The following is a 17,500-nucleotide window of genomic DNA, read 5'->3' on the forward strand; positions in this document are numbered from 1 at the left end:
TCTTACCAATTCGAATGCGTAGCAAAACGTCTTACCAATTCGAAACGCCTTACCAATTCGAATGCGTAGCAAAACGTCTCACCGATTTGAATGAGTAGCAAAACGTCTTACCAATTCGAATGCGTAGCAAAACATCTTACCAATTCGAATAAGTAGCAAAACGTCTTACCAATTCGAATGAGTAGCAAAACATCTTACCAATTCGAATGCGTAGCAAAACATCTTACCAATTCGAATGCGTAGCAAAACGTCTTACCAATACGAATGCGTAGCAAAACGCCTTACCAATTCGAATGCGTAGCAAAACGTCTTACCAATACGAATGCGTAGCAAAACGTCTTACCAATTCGAATGCGTAGCAAAACGTCTTACCAATTATACGAATGCGTAGCAAAACGTCTTACCAATACGAATGCGTAGCAAAACGTCTTACCAATACGAATGCGTAGCAAAACGTCTTACCAATACGAATGCGTAGCAAAACGTCTTACCAATTCGAATGCGTAGCAAAACGTCTTACCAATTATACGAATGCGTAGCAAAACGTCTTACCAATTCGAATGCGTAGCAAAACACCTATTACCAATTCGAATGCGTAGCAAAACGTCTTACCAATTCGAATGCGTAGCAAAGCGTCTTACCAATACGAATGCGTAGCAAAACGTCTTACCAATTCGAATGCGTAGCTGCGTGGCCGGCATGTGCGGTATGACGAAATGATAGACAGCCTCCAGCAATGACAGAGCGACATCCGCCATAATGCTGACGTGACGAGTACCGTTCGGAACGGGAATTCCCGAGACTACCATGTAAGCGTCTCCAATAGTCTCCACCTGCACATGAAAGCATCAGTCTGAATTTTTTTTCTCATGTTTTTCATTTTATTTGCTTTAATTATCCCATTGCTGGGAACTTTGAGTCGCTTACTCCCAGTGGAAAGTTAGCAGCAAGAGCAACACTACCCAGGTGTGCGTGTTTAAGTGTAATCAGCCACCTGCACTTTTGGTGGAATGACCGAGGTCTTTTACGTGCCACTGTGGTGAAACGAGGTGGGACGTGGATACCTTCTATGAGTCTGAACATACAGTTGACTCATGTCCTAGGATCACGCGCCCAGAGCTCTACCAACTGAGCTACCCGGACCCCTTCGTTCTCTTGATATTATAAGCAACTCCTAACAATAAGATGGACTACACATGAAACGAATCGTGCAGTATGCAGAAAGAGTATGACTGCATTTACTGTTCAGACTCAGTCTTAAAGAAATACGATATCGATTAAAAAAAAACTCTCCCCTTTTTGACCATCTCTTTCGAAGTGAAACCTGACGTCAAAAGCCAAATAAAGTTCGTAAAGACGTCATAATGTGAATAATGGCGTCGGATTAAAATTCCGTCACTTCTTCTGCATGTCTGCTCAGGAGGAGACAAAGAATTTCCAGAACAAAGTTTGTCTCCGTGACTTCCACATATCAGCAGTAGAACATGAATCGTAAGGTCACCGCCAGGCTGCGCATGTATCGATAGTGCATATCATTAATTGTCTGAAGTGACGTCACTGAGTTTTCTCTCATGGTGAAATGTAAGCGTTACACGACTGGTGTAATCTCCCATTAATGTCTATCTAATTTACATAACTTCATGTGAGTCTAAGGAACTACATACACATATATTTACATTCAAAATGCTTCAACAAAATACCATTTTGTGGACTGACCTTGTATACGTCGTTTTCCTGAATGACGTCATCAAACACGGTGTACAGGCTATTGAGTAACTCGACTATCTAAAGAAGAGAAAGGAAAGTCAAAATAAGGAACACTTGGCGTGATATCAAAAGACAATGCCCATTAACTTCTGGCACTCAGCAGCTGCCTTGCCAACAAGTTACACAAATCCAAGGGGGGAGTGTTACCTATATGGGCGTGTTATCTGTATGAGAGTGTTACGTGCATGGTTGTGTTAGAGCGTGGGAATATTACAGTTTGGGCGTCTTACAGCGTGGACGTGTTACCTGTATGGGAATAGTAAGTGCATGGGTTTGTTACCCGTATTAAATCGTTATAGCATAGGCATGTTTTCTGCATGGGAGTGTTATTTGTACGGGGGTGTTACAGCGTGGGTTTGTAACCTGTATGGGAGAGTAACAGCATGGAACCGTTACAGCATGGGAATGTTACATTATTGGAGTGTTACAGAATTGGCGTGTTACAGCATGGGAGTGTTACATTATCGGCGTAGTAAGTGCATGGCTTTTATACGCGTATTGGGGTGTTTCAGCGTGGGCGTGTTACCTGCATGGGCGTGCTTTCACTGGCGATCTGCGTGAAGCTGACGATGTCGGAGAAGTAGATGGTGACAGAGGTGAAAGCCTCTGCTTGCACGCGACTACCGAGCTTCAGGTCGTCCGCCACCTTCCTACACACCCAACACACCACGTTTACATTCTACCTTCGTGCACACACCACACACACCACGTTTACATTCTACCTTCCTGCACACACCACACACACCACGTTTACATTCTACCTTCCTGCACACACCACACACACAATTTTACATTCTACCTTCCCTTGCTTCCTCTCTTGTACCCTGTCACACACATACCGATACCTATTAACTCCCTCACAGTGAGACACATACGCCAGGGAAAAGGCCATCAGTACGTTACTAGGGGGGCCGAGTCATAGATGAGGCTCCCGTCTTTCCGCCAGGCGGCGTTTCATGACTACATTTTGTTTCCAAACACTCGAAAGAGACAGCGCCCTGAAGCGCATTCGCTCACTTTGATTTCATTCATTACCCTAATTTGTGACGCGTTTTCGAGAAAATCGTGCCGTGTGCGTAGAGTTAATCTGGAAGCCCCTCCCTCTCACACGCTAGGTCCAGTCCTATATAATACATTATCCTGTGTCCTTTTCCCCCCTCACGTTTTGAAGCGAGTTTATTGAGATGAAGACAATACAGTGTTCTATATGATCGAACGTGTAGCAAAGACCCATACGCGTATGTGTAGATATTGCGTCACCCGTGTTCCAAATACATACGTTGTTTTGCTCCCACCAAGACTGCAGATCTTGGAAAACGCGTGACGTAAAAACTAGATTTGATGACGTTACCCGTAGGCGTTCCCCTACACGTGCTGAAAGGTTCCACATCTAGATCTGTCTACTACTCACTGCGGCAGCATCCTGTACAGCAGAGCGTCTGTCTTCCTCTTCTCGTCCTCCAGCTGTGACGTTCTCTCCGCCACCAGCTCCTCCAGGCGTGACGAGTAACGTTCCATCATCTTCACCATGTTGTCCATGATGTTGCTCGTCCTGAACAGACAAAACTGACGTCATCACTACAACGCTGACGTCATCAATACATCACTGACGTCATCACTACAAAACTGACGTCATCAACACACCACTGACGTCATCAATACAACACTGACGTCATCAGCACAACACGGAAAACATGAGGAAAACAAAGAGAACAGGGACAAAGCTCAACACAAGAAGGGTATCCCTCCGCAATCTTCACCATTTTCACCGTGATCTTGCTCGTCCTAAACACACACACACACACACAGATCAAACTCTTTAAACCAAATAAGACATCCATGTCGCATATTTTTATTGCGCTCCTAATTGTGGAAGGCCGCTCTTATATGAGGTAAAAAGTCTGGTGAGTTTTGTGGGGGTTAACAGGAAAGTTTATAATTATACACACACATACACACACTGACAGCATCCAACATCATCAAGATAGCTTCAGCAACATTTTGTGCAGGTTGCTTGACTGACCTAAAAGGGTTGAGCCTCTTCATGTGTCGCAGCAGCTTCCTGGCGGTGGGTCTGAGTGTGGGGTCCTCCTGCCAGCAGGCGTGCACCAGGCGTACGAAGCTGTACACCACCCCGGGTGCCTCGTCGGGTAGCTCGCTGATGGTGGGTCTGAACAGCGTCTCCCCCTGTGGTGCGGACACCTTGCTGATGATGTCTGCAATCACACGGCCAACGTGGTGGAACTTCGGAAATAACTCAACATACATCATCGTAGGAAATAACTCAATCAAAACGGTCACCGTGGTGGAATAGATCAACTCCGGAAATAACTCGACATACACCATGGTAGAAAGTAACTCTGTCAGAACTGTGCAAGAATAGACCAACTCCGGAAATAACTCGACATACACCATGGTAGAAAGTAACTCTGTCAGAACTGTGCAAGAATAGACCCACTCTGGAAATAACTCTGTCGGGTTTGTACCAGTGGTTTGTGAACGAGTGAATACTCTTGCTTTTAATAAGGCAAACTTCTCCACCTGGTCCTCGTCCACGTGTTTCACACACCCCTCGCTAGTGACTGACCTATAATGCCACGTTGGAAAGTTTGCCTCCATAAAAGCACGTACAGGTATTCAGGCTTTCACAACCCGTACAATCCAGACAGAGTTATTTCCGAACATCGTGTATTGCCGCTGGAAGGTGCTTGGTACAAAGTAGTCGAGATGACGTGGAATCGCACTTGTATTTAAAACAAGTTGTTCTCGTCGTGTTGTCAGTGTGTCTACCATCGGACCCATGGCCTGCAATCCTATTTACATTCTGTATTTCAAATGGTGCTAGCTGAGACCTTACAACTCGTCAATAAAATAGAGAGAGGAGAAGGTTGTGAACTATATGAACTGCAGAAGAAGAAGAAGAAGAAGAAGAAGAAGAAGAAGAAGAAGAAGAAGAAGAAGAAGAAGAAGAAGAAGAAGAAGAAGAAGAAGAAGAAGAAGAAAATTGACCTGACCCTATACTGACCTTGGTATTTATATAAACTACTGTCTTCTCGTACCGAGAGTCATCTACAAATCACATTAAAGAAAAAAGTTACTTTTTGTAACCCCATTCCACACATCCGTTCTAGCTTCCGTTCCCAGCCTTCATGAGGACGGCAGCCACAACAATGAGACGCTGCGCAAACGGCCGTTTATGGCATCTTTGAGCAGCGTCTGATCATAGTGGACGGCTGGGAACGGAAGCTAGAACGGATATGTGGAATGTGGATATGAAGCAGCAGGATCTATCCACAAAGCAACTACTGGCACTTTGAGAAGAGCGTGCAACGTGTGACAGACCTTTTGGCGTCATGTTCTTGGCGTGCATCTCCTCGGCGTAGGCCTCGTTCTTGCACAGGATCTCCTTCAGGATGATGGCGGCAGAGTAGATGTCCGCAGTCTGGGTTGGCGAGCAGGGGTCTCCCTTCAGTTTCACCCTCAGGGCTTCCGGGGCCGTCCAGAACAGGTCTGCAACACCACAAAGATACGGCTGATACAATACAAACTCTTACGCAGAGGTTTCAGATTGGACGTTGGCAAGATTTCATTTTCTGTGAAACAAGCAGGGTTGCATGCCGTCATCTGCTCACTTTTCTTTCTCACGATACCCAAGGCCGTGTGACAGAGATATTTATCCCTTTCGCTGCCTGTACGACGTCAGCTGACATCCTGCATAGCTACAAAAACCAATGGCCTTGACAGACTGATGTCATGAACTATTCGTGCGATCGTAGCACTAGTTACATGAGTAACCGGGCAGTTCTTGTAGGAAAATCAACAAGCAGCAACAACAAAATAACCCAGAGCAGAAGTTAGTGACAGTTAGTCATTAGTTTGGTAGTCACCTATTGCCTTGTCTATTGTTGAGAATTATCAGCAAATAGCGACAACAGAGCGGAAGTTAGTGACAGTTACTCATTTGTTTGGTAGTCGCCTTATGCCTTGTCTATTGTTGAGAACTAACAGCAAGAAGCGACAAAAAAAGATAACGGCAACAACTGGAAGCTACTATTAAAACAAAGTTACCAAGGGAAGCAAAGGGTGACATTTATTTCGAGGTATATTTTCCCAATCTCTCAGGTCAACATATGTGCAGACCTACTAGTGCCTTATACCCCTTCGTGTTTACACGCAAGCACAAGACCAAATGCGCACAGAAAAGATCCTGTAATCCATGTCAGAGTTCAGTGGTTAAATAGAAACACGAAAATACTCAGCATGCTTCCCCCGAAAGCGCCGTATGGCTGCCTAAATGGCGGAGTAAGAACGATCATGCACGTAAAAGCCGTGGGAGTGTCAGCCCCTGAACGAAGAAGGGCAAGAAGAAGAAGCTCTCAATGATGCAAGAAGGCAGTGAGCAGCGGTGACAACAAATGCAAGTAACTAGCGCAATAATACTCCGCAGATAAACGTGAACAAAGCCACAGCAGGTGACAGTAGCGAAAACGCTAGCAGCACAAGACGGTTGTCACGGTATATCAAGAAGTGACACATGGCGAAAACATACAGGGAACAAACTAATTATTACAAAACAGAATTGTTGTGGTCATTTCTGAGAAAAGTATAGTGATAATAACGCACTTCCATCAAAATGGCAATAGAACGCTGCAGTCACAACGGGCACGGACAAAGGAAAGTACACGCATGCAGAACAAAGAAAACAATGGGTTAGCGCCGTACTGTATGGCAGCTTGCTTTCCCCAGGGAGAAAGCAGCCCGAATTTCCACGAGGATTACCAAAATCTTATCCTTATCTTATCTTTTTTTGTCGGAAAGACACGCGGACAAAGCAAGACAGCCATGAGCAACAATAGCAAGTAGTGGAAGTAACAAGTCAGGTACATGTGAGCATGCAGCAGCATAGCACAGCAACATAAGAAGCAGTACCTGAAGTAACAATGAACTTGATTGACCCAACACTGGTGAAGCCTACAAGACCAGAGCTTTCGCTTTCTTATTATTGACAACTGAGCAGTGATAAGTGCAACTGACAAACGACACTGACAAGAAACGATTTTCGGAAATAACTCTGTCGGGTTTGTATGAGTTTTTAGAGAGTGAATACCCTTGCTTTTCCTCTGAAAAACAATAACATCACACGTGCTCCTGTCCCCGTGTTTCCGACACACCCCTCGCTAGTGATTGGCCCTTCCAATGTTTGTCCGACACACCCCTCGCTAGTGATTGGCCCCTCCATGTTTGTCCGACACACCCCTCGCTCGTGATTGGCCCCTCCATGTTTGTCCGACACACCCCTCGCTAGTGATTGGCCCTTCCAATGTTTGTCCGACACACCCCTCGCTAGTGATTGGCCCCTCCACGTGTGTCCGACACACCCCTCGCTAGTGATCGGCCCCTCCACGTGTGTCCGACACACCCCTCGCTAGTGATTGGCCCCTCAAATGTTTGTCCGAGTAAAAAGCAAGGACATTCACTCTTGCACAACCCATACAAAACCGACAGAGTTTTTTTTTCTCGGAATTCTTCTATTGTAAAGGGAAAAGTGCTACATGCCTTTAATGCCATACAGAGACTCGCCGTATGGCCATACGCATTGGAGGCGAAGCATGTCGAAAACTTCATCGTGACAAAGTCATTGGTCAATCTCTGTGAACCTCTGCTGAAAGTGACGCTAGTTTACAATGACCGTAAAACCACCTATTTTACCTTTAAGTCCTTTTATCTTTTGGATACCAGTTACAACTGCCGTTGTGGCAGGTCTTGCCTATCTCGAAAAGGTCTCATCAGCCACCAGCTCCAGACGAGAAATGCCTGAATAAATCTTCGCCCGCACAGAAGTTTGGAACTTTATAACTGCCGTTGTGGCAGGTCTTGCTTATCTCGAAAAGGTCTCATCAGCCACCAGCTCCAGACGAGAAATGCCTGAATAAATCTTCGCCCGCACAGAAGTTTGGAACTTTATAACTGCCGTTGTGGCAGGTCTTGCTTATCTCGAAAAGGTCTCATCAGCCACCAGCTCCAGACGAGAAATGCCTGAATAAATCATCGCCCGCAAAGTGATGCCGAGAGAGACCAGTTACTTCCACTACCATACACAACAGGTTAACGCAAATTGATACCTCCCACATAAACATGCCCACTCATGCAGGAACACATTCCATTCGCTCACGTGAATGATGTCTTTGTTCACGTATCCCTAGATCAATCCGAGTCGCCGTCCACATGTAGCTGAGGTCAAAAACTACACACACACACACACACACACACACACACACACACACACACACACACACACACACACACACACACACACACACACACACAAGCACACAAGCTTCACCTGTAAATGCATTCTCTGAAGGTTATCTAAAATGTTTGCTTTTGTTAAGGGTTATTCTGTAGTTAAAAGCAGTTCAACGTGAACCTATGTTCTGGCGTTAGAGTTAAAACTAGTTAAAAGCAATTAAAATAGTTCCTGTTAAATGTGAATCTGTTGTTGAAAGCAGTTATTATTTCTGGTGTTAGATGTGAACCTGTAGTTGAAAGCAGGTCAAAGACAAGCCGCGTCCTGATGTTAGAGATCAGACAAACCACATCACCGAACCCAGACTTGACATCATTTCACCAATACAGTGTTCAATGTTTAGTGAAGAGACACTCTCAACAGATCTCAGCTCTGCCTCCTGGTTCGCGTAGCACACTACTGGGCTCCAGGGCTGAGGCGAACGAACCGAAATTTGTTGCCACGCAAACGGGAGAGAACAAACCGCGGGTTCTGATTCGTTGAAATCACAACACCTCTCAGTTTCAACCAATCCAGCGGGTGGCTCCCGTTTGGGTGGTAACTTTTTCGTGCATCTCAACCCAGTCCACGCTGAAACTGGAGCTTAAGAGACCAGCTGACTTGAATTACAGAAAAAAGTGCGTTGTCAGTTTGTACCATCATTTGCCCCTTATTATTGTTTTTATTTTTTCCTTGAAAAATCAGTGACACATTTGACTAATCTGAACATTATTACCAATTTATCCATTTCACAGCCACGCCCTGTCTCAGTTCAAAGTCTTACCGGCATAGCGTGAGGTGTTTTTTTAACGTCGTAGTAAGATTTCCCTCATGAGTAGCACACACTTTAACCCATGCAGACAGACGTACAGAGGCACAAGCAAACCACTGACACACACGTGAACACACATTGGCCGAGACTTACTGGAATAGCGGGTCTGTTCGTCCTTGGCCGTGTCCGGTTTTTCCCCCTTGAGCAGGTAGCTGAGGCCGAAGCCAGACAGCTTGCACGTCCAGCGGTTGTCGATCAGACAGTTGGAGCTCATGAGGTTCCCGTGCACCTTCATCTCTGAGCTGTGGATGTAATGAAGACCCTGCAAGAAACCCAGCAAAGTCGGATTTAAGTCACGCAGCAAAGTCGGACTTAAGTTACGCAGCAAAGTCGGACTTAAGTCACGCAGCAAAGTCGGACTTAAGTTAAGCAACAAAGTCAGACTTAAGTCATGCAGCAAAGTCGAACTTAACTCTAATCAGCAGAGTCAGACTTAAGTCACGCAGCAAAGTCGGACTTAAGTTACACAGCAAAGTTGAACTTACCTCTAGTCAGCAAAGTCGGACTTAAGTCACGCAGCAAAGTCGGACTTAAGTTACGCAGCAAAGTCGAACTTAACTCTAGTCAGCAAAGTCGGGCTTAAGTCACGCTGCCACCAACCGTATTTTTGTGTGAGATATTTAGCAGATGTTGTCATAACTGCGGGAAGAAAGGACACTTAAGAAATGTTGCAGGTTTGTTGTGAGGGAAATTGAAGTCAAGCCAACCCCGGCAGCGGCCGCTCGGTGGTGTAAAGGTGGAGATTTGTTCGATCTCCTAGGTCAATTTGTATGCAGACCTGCTAGTGCCTTATCCCTTTTCGTGTGTACACACAAGCACAAGACCAAGTGCGCACAGAAAATCCTGTAATCCATGTCAGAGTTCGGTGGGTTATGGGAAAAAAAATACCCAGCATGCTTCCCCCGGAATCGGCGTATGGTTGCCTGAATGGCGGGGTAAAAACGGTCATACACGTAAAAATCCACTCGTGCAAAAACATGAGTGAACGTGGGAGTTTCAGCCCATGAACAAAGAAGAAGAAGAAGAAGAAGAAGAAGAAGAAGAAGAAGAAGAAGAAGAAGAAGAAGAAGAAGAAGAAGAAGAAGAAGAAGAAGAAGAAGAAGAAGACGACAAGCCTTACCTCACACACATCCATGGCGATGGAGAACTGGAACATGCTGTCTATCTTGTAGTCTGTGTCCTTGCACGTGCGGAACAGGTCCTGTTGACAAGCAGTGCCATTAGTCAAACATTTATTTTCTATTTTTAAGTTTAAAAAAAAAAGAAGAATAAAAAGACCAATGAAGAAGGGTGCTCCCCGCCAACAACAACAACAAAAATAAAAACAAAATTAAAGAGGCAAAAAATTAAGGATTGAAGCAGCCTGGATGCAACTGGGGTCATAAAAAAATAGATACATAGATAAATGATGACGTAAAGAACAAGTGTTTGAGGCTGACCTGAATGCTGCCCTTGTAGCAGTATTCCCACAGGACACACAGGTTGGGCGGCTCTATACACACGCCGTGAAACGTTGTCAGGTTCACGTGCTTCAGCTTGGTCAGCTGGAACAAACACCACACACACACTGTTAAACAGGTTGGACGGCTCTATACACACGCCGTGAAACGTCAGGTTCACGTGCTTCAGCTTGGTCAGCTGCAAAACAACACCACAGACACACAGTGTTATACACTTCTCAGTCTTCTTCTGCATTTCCAGCCATGCTAAAACTTTAATCCAGTCTGAAGGGCGAAGTTCGCAGTCCGCCGCAGCGACGTTGCCGGCCCCCAGAGTGTTATACACGAACTCTGGAGATAACTTCAGTCTGTGACATTCCGACCTTTTGTGGAAAAAAAGTTAAATCAGTAAAAGAAATTCGAAAGATTCTGGTAGGTAAACAATACAGCCCACTCTGTTCAGAAGGATTTTGGAGAAGAAAATTAGGATTTGAAATTGACGAAAAGAATTGGAACTTAGCAGCCACTGTCACTAGTGAAGTTCGATTACGTGTACTGCACTGGAAAATATTGCAAAACATTTATCCAACTAATATTTTATTGTGTAAAATGAAAGTGAAGGCTGATAAAAACTGTACATATTGTAAGGATGAACTTGATGTATTGGAGCATTTTTCCTTTGAATGCCCAACAGTGCTCAGGTTTTGGAAATATATTGAAATGTACATTTTAGTAAACATTGGCGAAAGAATTAGGTTGAATGTTACAGATGTGCTTTTTGGTATAAAAAGTAGCAAAAATATGAAGAAGATTAATCACATTATTTTAATCGCAAAGATGATTTTAGTTATTGTCGTCATAACTGATGTCTGATACATATATAATTTTTACTGATACTTCTATACTGTTTATCTTACGCATATGTACAATTGATGGTTAAACACGTTTTGTTAAGGATGAGCATGCTTGCGCGTGTGTGCTGTTGTGGGTTTTGTGTGGGGAATGTATGCGGGCGTGCGTGAGCGTGTGTGTGACTGAGATTGCAAGCGATGTTTGGAAGGGCGTGTATGGATTGATTGATTGTACTCTGGCCAAAACATGTCCCTAGTGTACTGCTCATGGTTGAAATAAAGTCTTATGTCTTATGTCTTAAAAAAAACCGATTCACGATTAACACTGGAAATTATTTTTGGAAATCATGTTGTTTTGAGATTTTGTTAGTCTGAAGTTTTATTAATTAAAAACAAATTATTGTTTATTTTCTTTGATTATAAGGTAAAGACAGCCATACATTATGATGCGAATATTGTTTTTAAAAAGATCAATATATGATGACATATGATCATTTTGATGCTACACATGTTGACACGTATATTTTTTCACGTATGACTATTTTTAGTCCTTTTGTATAATGTAACAGTTTTTCTGAACCGCATGTAAATGAGAGAGTATGTGTGCAAACAGAAAATACAGTTACCATGTTTGTTATCTTGTGTTTTATTAATTGAATAAAATTTGAAGAAAAAAAACACTCTGGAGATAACGCTGTCGGGTCTGTCTGTCTTTGTTTGAATTCTGCTTGTTTTGTCTGTTTGTCTGTCTGCCTCTCTGTCTGTTTGTCTGTCTGCCACTCTGTCTGTTTGTCTGTCTGCCTCTCTGTCTGTTTGTCTGTCTGCCACTCTGTCTGTTTGTCTGTCTGCCACTCTGTCTTTCTGTCTGTCTGCCACTCTGTCTTTCTGTCTGTCTGCCTCTCTGTCTGTTTGTCTGTCTCCTCTCTGTCTTTCTGTCTGTCTCCTCTCTGTCTTTCTTTCTGTCTCCTCTCTGTCTTTCTTTCTGTCTCCTCTCTGTCTTTCTTTCTGTCTCCTCTCTGTCTTTCTGTCTGTCTCCTCTCTGTCTTTCTTTCTGTCTCCTCTCTGTCTTTCTTTCTGTCTCCTCTCTGTCTTTCTGTCTGTCTCCTCTCTGTCTGTTTGTCTGTCTGCCACTCTGTCTGTTTGTCTGTCTGCCTCTCTGTCTTTCTGTCTGTCTGCCTCTCTGTCTGTTTGTCTGTCTGCCTCTCTGTCTGTTTGTCTGTCTGCCTCTCTGTCTGTTTGTCTGTCTGCCTCTCTGTCTGTTTGTCTGTCTGCCTCTCTGTCTGTTTGTCTGTCTGCCTCTCTGTCTGTTTGTCTGTCTGCCTCTCTGTCTGTTTGTCTGTCTGCCTCTCTGTCTGTTTGTCTGTCTGCCTCTCTGTCTGTCTGTCTGTCTGCCTCTCTGTCTGTCTGTCTGTCTGCCTCTCTGTCTGTTTGTCTGTCTGCCTCTCTGTCTGTCTGTCTGTCTGCCTCTCTGTCTGTCTGTCTGCCTCTCTGTCTGTCTGCCTCTCTGTCTGTTTGTCTGTCTGCCTCTCTGTCTGTCTGTCTGTCTGCCTCTCTGTCTGTCTGTCTGTCTGCCTCTCTGTCTGTTTGTCTGTCTGCCTCTCTGTCTGTTTGTCTGTCTGCCTCTCTGTCTGTCTGTCTGTCTGCCTCTCTGTCTGTTTGTCTGTCTGCCTCTCTGTCTTTCTGTCTGCTTGTCTTCATCATAGGAGTTGTTTCTTGCAGGTTGGTTGCCATTTTGTTCTGATCCGCTTTCGAAGTCACGGACTATGGTAAAGACAATGATATTTGGGATACAAATGAACATGTGTGTTAGACGCTGTTCATAACTCTGTCAGGTGTGTTAGACGCTGTTCATAACTCTGTCAGGTGTGTTAGACGCTGTTCATAACTCTGTCAGGTGTGTTAGACGCTGTTCATAACTCTGTTAGGTGTGTTAGACGCTGTTCATAACTCTGTCAGGTATGTTAGACGCTGTTCATAACTCTGTCAGGTGTGTTAGACGCTGTTCATAACTCTGTCAGGTGTGTTAGACGCTGTTCATAACTCTGTCAGGTGTGTCTGGGTTGTGAAAAGAGTGAATTCTTTTGCTTTTATTGAGGCAAGCTTTCCACACGTGCTCCTTGTTTACGTGTTTCAGACACACCCCTCGCTAGTGACTGGCCTGTAATGTCACGTGTTTCAGACACACCCCTCGCTAGTGACTGCAAGGCCCATAATGTCACGTGTTTCAGACACACCCCTCGCTAGTGACTGCATGGCCCATAATGTCACGTGTTTCAGACACACCCCTCGCTAGTGACTGCATGGCCCATAATGTCACGTGTTTCAGACACACCCCTCGCTAGTGACTGCAAGGCCCATAATGTCACGTGTTTCAGACACACCCCTCGCTAGTGACTGCATGGCCCATAGTGTCACGTGTTTCAGACACACCCCTCGCTAGTGACTGCATGGCCCATAATGTCACGTGTTTCAGACACACCCCTCGCTAGTGACTGCATGGCCCATAGTGTCACGTGTTTCAGACACACCCCTCGCTAGTGACTGCAAGGCCCATAATGTCACGTGTTTCAGACACACCCCTCGCTAGTGACTGCATGGCCCATAATGTCACGTGTTTCAGACACACCCCTCGCTAGTGACTGCATGGCCCATAATGTCACGTGTTTCAGACACACCCCTCGCTAGTGACTGCAAGGCCCATAATGTCACGTGTTTCAGACACACCCCTCGCTAGTGACTGCATGGCCCATAATGGCACGTGTTTCAGACACACCCCTCGCTAGTGACTGCATGGCCCATAATGTCACGTGTTTCAGACACACCCCTCGCTAGTGACTGCATGGCCCATAATGTCGTGTTGGAAAATGTGACTCAGTAAAAGCAAGAGTATGGACTCTTTCACAACCAATACAAACCAAATATAGCTATTTCTGAAAAGCGTCTCTATCAATGCAAGAAAGTATAAGCCAAAACAAACCAATCTTTAAGAAGAAAGACACACGTTCCTTTGTATCCAACTTATCCTTTTTCTTTAAGTATAGTCCGTGGCTTTGAAAGAGGATCAAAATAAAATGGGAATCTGCAAGAATGAATCAACACCTGTCATACAGAAAAGAAAGACAGGAAGGCACACAGACAGGCACAAAAAAAAGAGAGACTTTCTTTATTTGGTGTTTAACGTCGTTTTCAACCACCAAGGTTATATCGCGACAGTCGACGGGCGCTGTGGCGGGGTGGTAAGACATCGGCCTCGTAATTGGAAGGTCGAGGGTTCGAATCCCGGCCGCGGCCGCCTGGTGGGTTAAGTGTGGAGATTTTTCCGATCTCCCAGGTCAACTTATGTGCAGACCTGCTAGTGGCTTATCCCCCTTCGTGTGTACACGCAAGCACAAGACCAAGTGCGCACGGAAAAGATCCTGTAATCCATGTCAGAGTTCGGTGGGTTATAGAAACACGAAAATACCCAGCATGCTTCCTCCGAAAGCGGCGTATGGCTGCCTATATGGCGGGGTAAAAACGGTCATACACGTAAAATTCCACTCGTGCAAAAACACGAGTGTACGTGGGAGTTTCAGCCCACGAACGCAGAAGAAGAAGAAGAAATATCGCGACAGACAAAAAGAGAGAAAAAAAAAAAAGAAAGAAAGAAAGAAAGAAAGAAAGAAAGAAAGAAAGAAGAAAGAAAGAAAGAAAGAAAGAAAGAAAGTAAGAAAGAAAGAAAGAAAGAAAGAAATAAAAAAAGAACAAAAAGGAAGGAAGAAAAAAAGAAAGATAGAAAGAAAGAACCAAACAAGCAGACCAATCCACTTCTCATTCAATGAACATTTACAACACTCACAACACCACATAGATCACGCACCAGACGCATTTCTTCCAACAACTTTCGGTCGTTCCGAATGTTCTTCTTCCGGATCATGCGCACTGCGACCCTGGTGCCCCCGAGATGTGCGGTCTTGCAGTAGAGTGTCTGGTGCGGCCCTCCGTCTCTGGACATTCCGCAAGACGAGTTGGCCGACACATTGCCCGCCGAGTGGCTGTGATCGGAGTGGTCAAGGGTGGAGTGACTGCCCATGCCCTTCGCTGTGGAGTGGAACTGGACACAGAAGAACACGAGGGGTGTGCAGAACGGGGTGGGAAGTAAAGGGTGGGGCAAATACGCAACTAATACAAAGGTGTTTTTTTCTCAACATCAAGCTTACAAAGGCTGATGGGGTCTATGTCGACCAAAAGAGTGGGATTCCCTGTAGGTGGAGTTCCTGGAGGGGGATTCCCTGTATACAGGGAATACCACAGGATTTAGTTCCTGCAGCGTGTCGCTGATATCGCTGAAAGTCACGTGATGCTTGGCGACATCGGTAGAATTTGATGTTTTTCAATCTTTTTTGATATTTCTTAGAAATTCGAGTATGGTTTGCAAGTTATATTGAAAAACTCCACCCTGTGGGATTCCCTGTATACAGGGAAACACCCTCAAGGAACTCCACCTACAGGGAATCCCACTCTTTTGGTCGACATAGACCCCATCAGCCTTACTAAGTGCCCACACCCTGTTAAAAAAAATGTTGATCTCACCTTGCCTAGTACACATTCAGCTTAGTGAGTGTTTACATCCTGTTTAACGGATGCTACCTAGGGTTAAAGGCCCTCAGATCGCTTCCAAAGTAATCATATGGTTCTGTGTTACAATTGATGCCACCGCGCAGAAGAACTGCCTTAACTTTGCAAAAGCAAGTGTTTGAAAGCCTAATTACATGTCATAACATAGGCAAAGAAAGAGCACTCTTCGTGATGTTGGTAAGGGTTACCTCCTCATAGACAGGGCTGACCGCTGCCGCCAGGTGCTTCTCAACTACTTTTTGTTTCCAACATCGGAGAGAAGCAGCGCCCTGAAGTGAATTTACTTACGTTAATTTGATATCGATTACCATTCTTGCGGTGCGTTTTCGATTCAATCGTACCGTGTGCGTCCATATTCAGGTACAGCGGATTCCCCAGATTCTTCAGATTTGTTAAATTCACCATAACTCCCCCCCCCCCCCCCTCCCCCGGTCTGATCAAAAGTATCCCTGTTAAGAAAGGTATCTGACCTTGTTGAGAGTGGAGCTCTTGCCATCGTCGAACTGTAGCTGGGTCCACTTGACTCGCCAGTTCTTCCGATACAGCTCTTGCTCCTTCTTCCACCACCTGCAACACACACAGGGGTGCACTTTGGTACAATGGGTGACGACGGGGGACGTCACGGATGGGGGTTGACTGTGTTTAAATGTATTGATTGTAATAAGGCCAAACAAAATACTCCTAGTGTACTTCACGCGGCTAAGCTTAAGTCTTCTGTGTTATGGGTGTGTATGCGTATGTATAATTATGTGTATGTATATGTATATGTGTATGTGTATGTGTATGTGTATGTGTACGTGCATGTGTATGTGTCTGTGTATGTGCATGTGTATATGCGTGCATTAGTATGTGTATGTGCATGTGTATGTGATCCGTGAATGTGTATGTGTATGTGTCTCTGTATGTGTATGTGGCGAGAGGGTTCCTGACAGGAAAGTCGACCATGAGCATGCAGGGGGTAGGGGGGTGTGGGGGGGGGGGGGGAGGGGGGTATAGCTACCTGTAGAGGATGAAGAAGACCAGCACTCCAGCCAGCATGATGCTGAGTAACACGGATATGATCACCACCAGGTTGCTGTCTGCAACATCGTTAAACAAGCCTTTCGTGTTATTCAGACAAATAGACATCGAAACACACACACACACGCCCACACACACACACACACACACACACACACACACACACACACACACACAAGCGCATACACATACACACACGCACACGCACACACACACACACAAACACACACACAAACACACACACACACACACACACACACGCACACACACACACACACTGTACGTAGGAACACACTCACAGAGTAACACCTATTTTGCGCTCGTACGTGCATTAGCGTGTATTTACGTATACGGTGCAACAATGAACAAGAAAATTGGTTGAGTTAAAATCAACATGGCCGAAGCAATGTTTTCATAAAAGAAGCGGTATTGTACGGGCACATGTTGAATTTGGGTTAGCCTACATGTGTTGCAGAGTATTTGAAAATCCGTAGGCATAAAAACATGCAAAGAAGAGTGATAGGTCCCTGTTGTGAATATAGTCAAGTGGATAAATTGATTACTTATGATTCACACTAGTTTTGCTGTTACAGCAGTCCCTCTCATGAACGGACACGCTTGGGCCAGTGCAAACCTGTCCGTACATTGCAGGTGGCCGGTCACGGGAGAGCCCCCCCCCCCTCACCCC

At 45.1% G+C, this 17,500-nt stretch overlaps 1 protein-coding gene across 1 annotated transcript in view; it reads right to left on the reverse strand.

Annotated features, from left to right (window-relative positions):
* LOC138970537 (atrial natriuretic peptide receptor 1-like) overlaps window positions 1–17,500 on the reverse strand; it is a 41,374-nt gene that overhangs the window by 7,111 nt on the left and 16,763 nt on the right. The window contains exons 8-19 of the mRNA XM_070343005.1: window positions 16,793–16,871; window positions 16,263–16,359; window positions 15,035–15,268; window positions 10,325–10,429; window positions 10,006–10,086; window positions 8,979–9,147; window positions 5,110–5,277; window positions 3,791–3,983; window positions 3,179–3,319; window positions 2,294–2,417; window positions 1,717–1,785; window positions 671–833 (exon numbers count right to left, since the gene is read on the reverse strand). Of these exons, the coding sequence (XP_070199106.1) occupies window positions 671–833; window positions 1,717–1,785; window positions 2,294–2,417; window positions 3,179–3,319; window positions 3,791–3,983; window positions 5,110–5,277; window positions 8,979–9,147; window positions 10,006–10,086; window positions 10,325–10,429; window positions 15,035–15,268; window positions 16,263–16,359; window positions 16,793–16,871 (1,623 nt within the window). The remainder of the gene's footprint in view (window positions 1–670; window positions 834–1,716; window positions 1,786–2,293; window positions 2,418–3,178; window positions 3,320–3,790; window positions 3,984–5,109; window positions 5,278–8,978; window positions 9,148–10,005; window positions 10,087–10,324; window positions 10,430–15,034; window positions 15,269–16,262; window positions 16,360–16,792; window positions 16,872–17,500) is intronic.

This window comes from Littorina saxatilis, linkage group LG7, assembly GCF_037325665.1.
Source record: "Littorina saxatilis isolate snail1 linkage group LG7, US_GU_Lsax_2.0, whole genome shotgun sequence".
NCBI lineage: Eukaryota > Metazoa > Mollusca > Gastropoda > Littorinimorpha > Littorinidae > Littorina > Littorina saxatilis.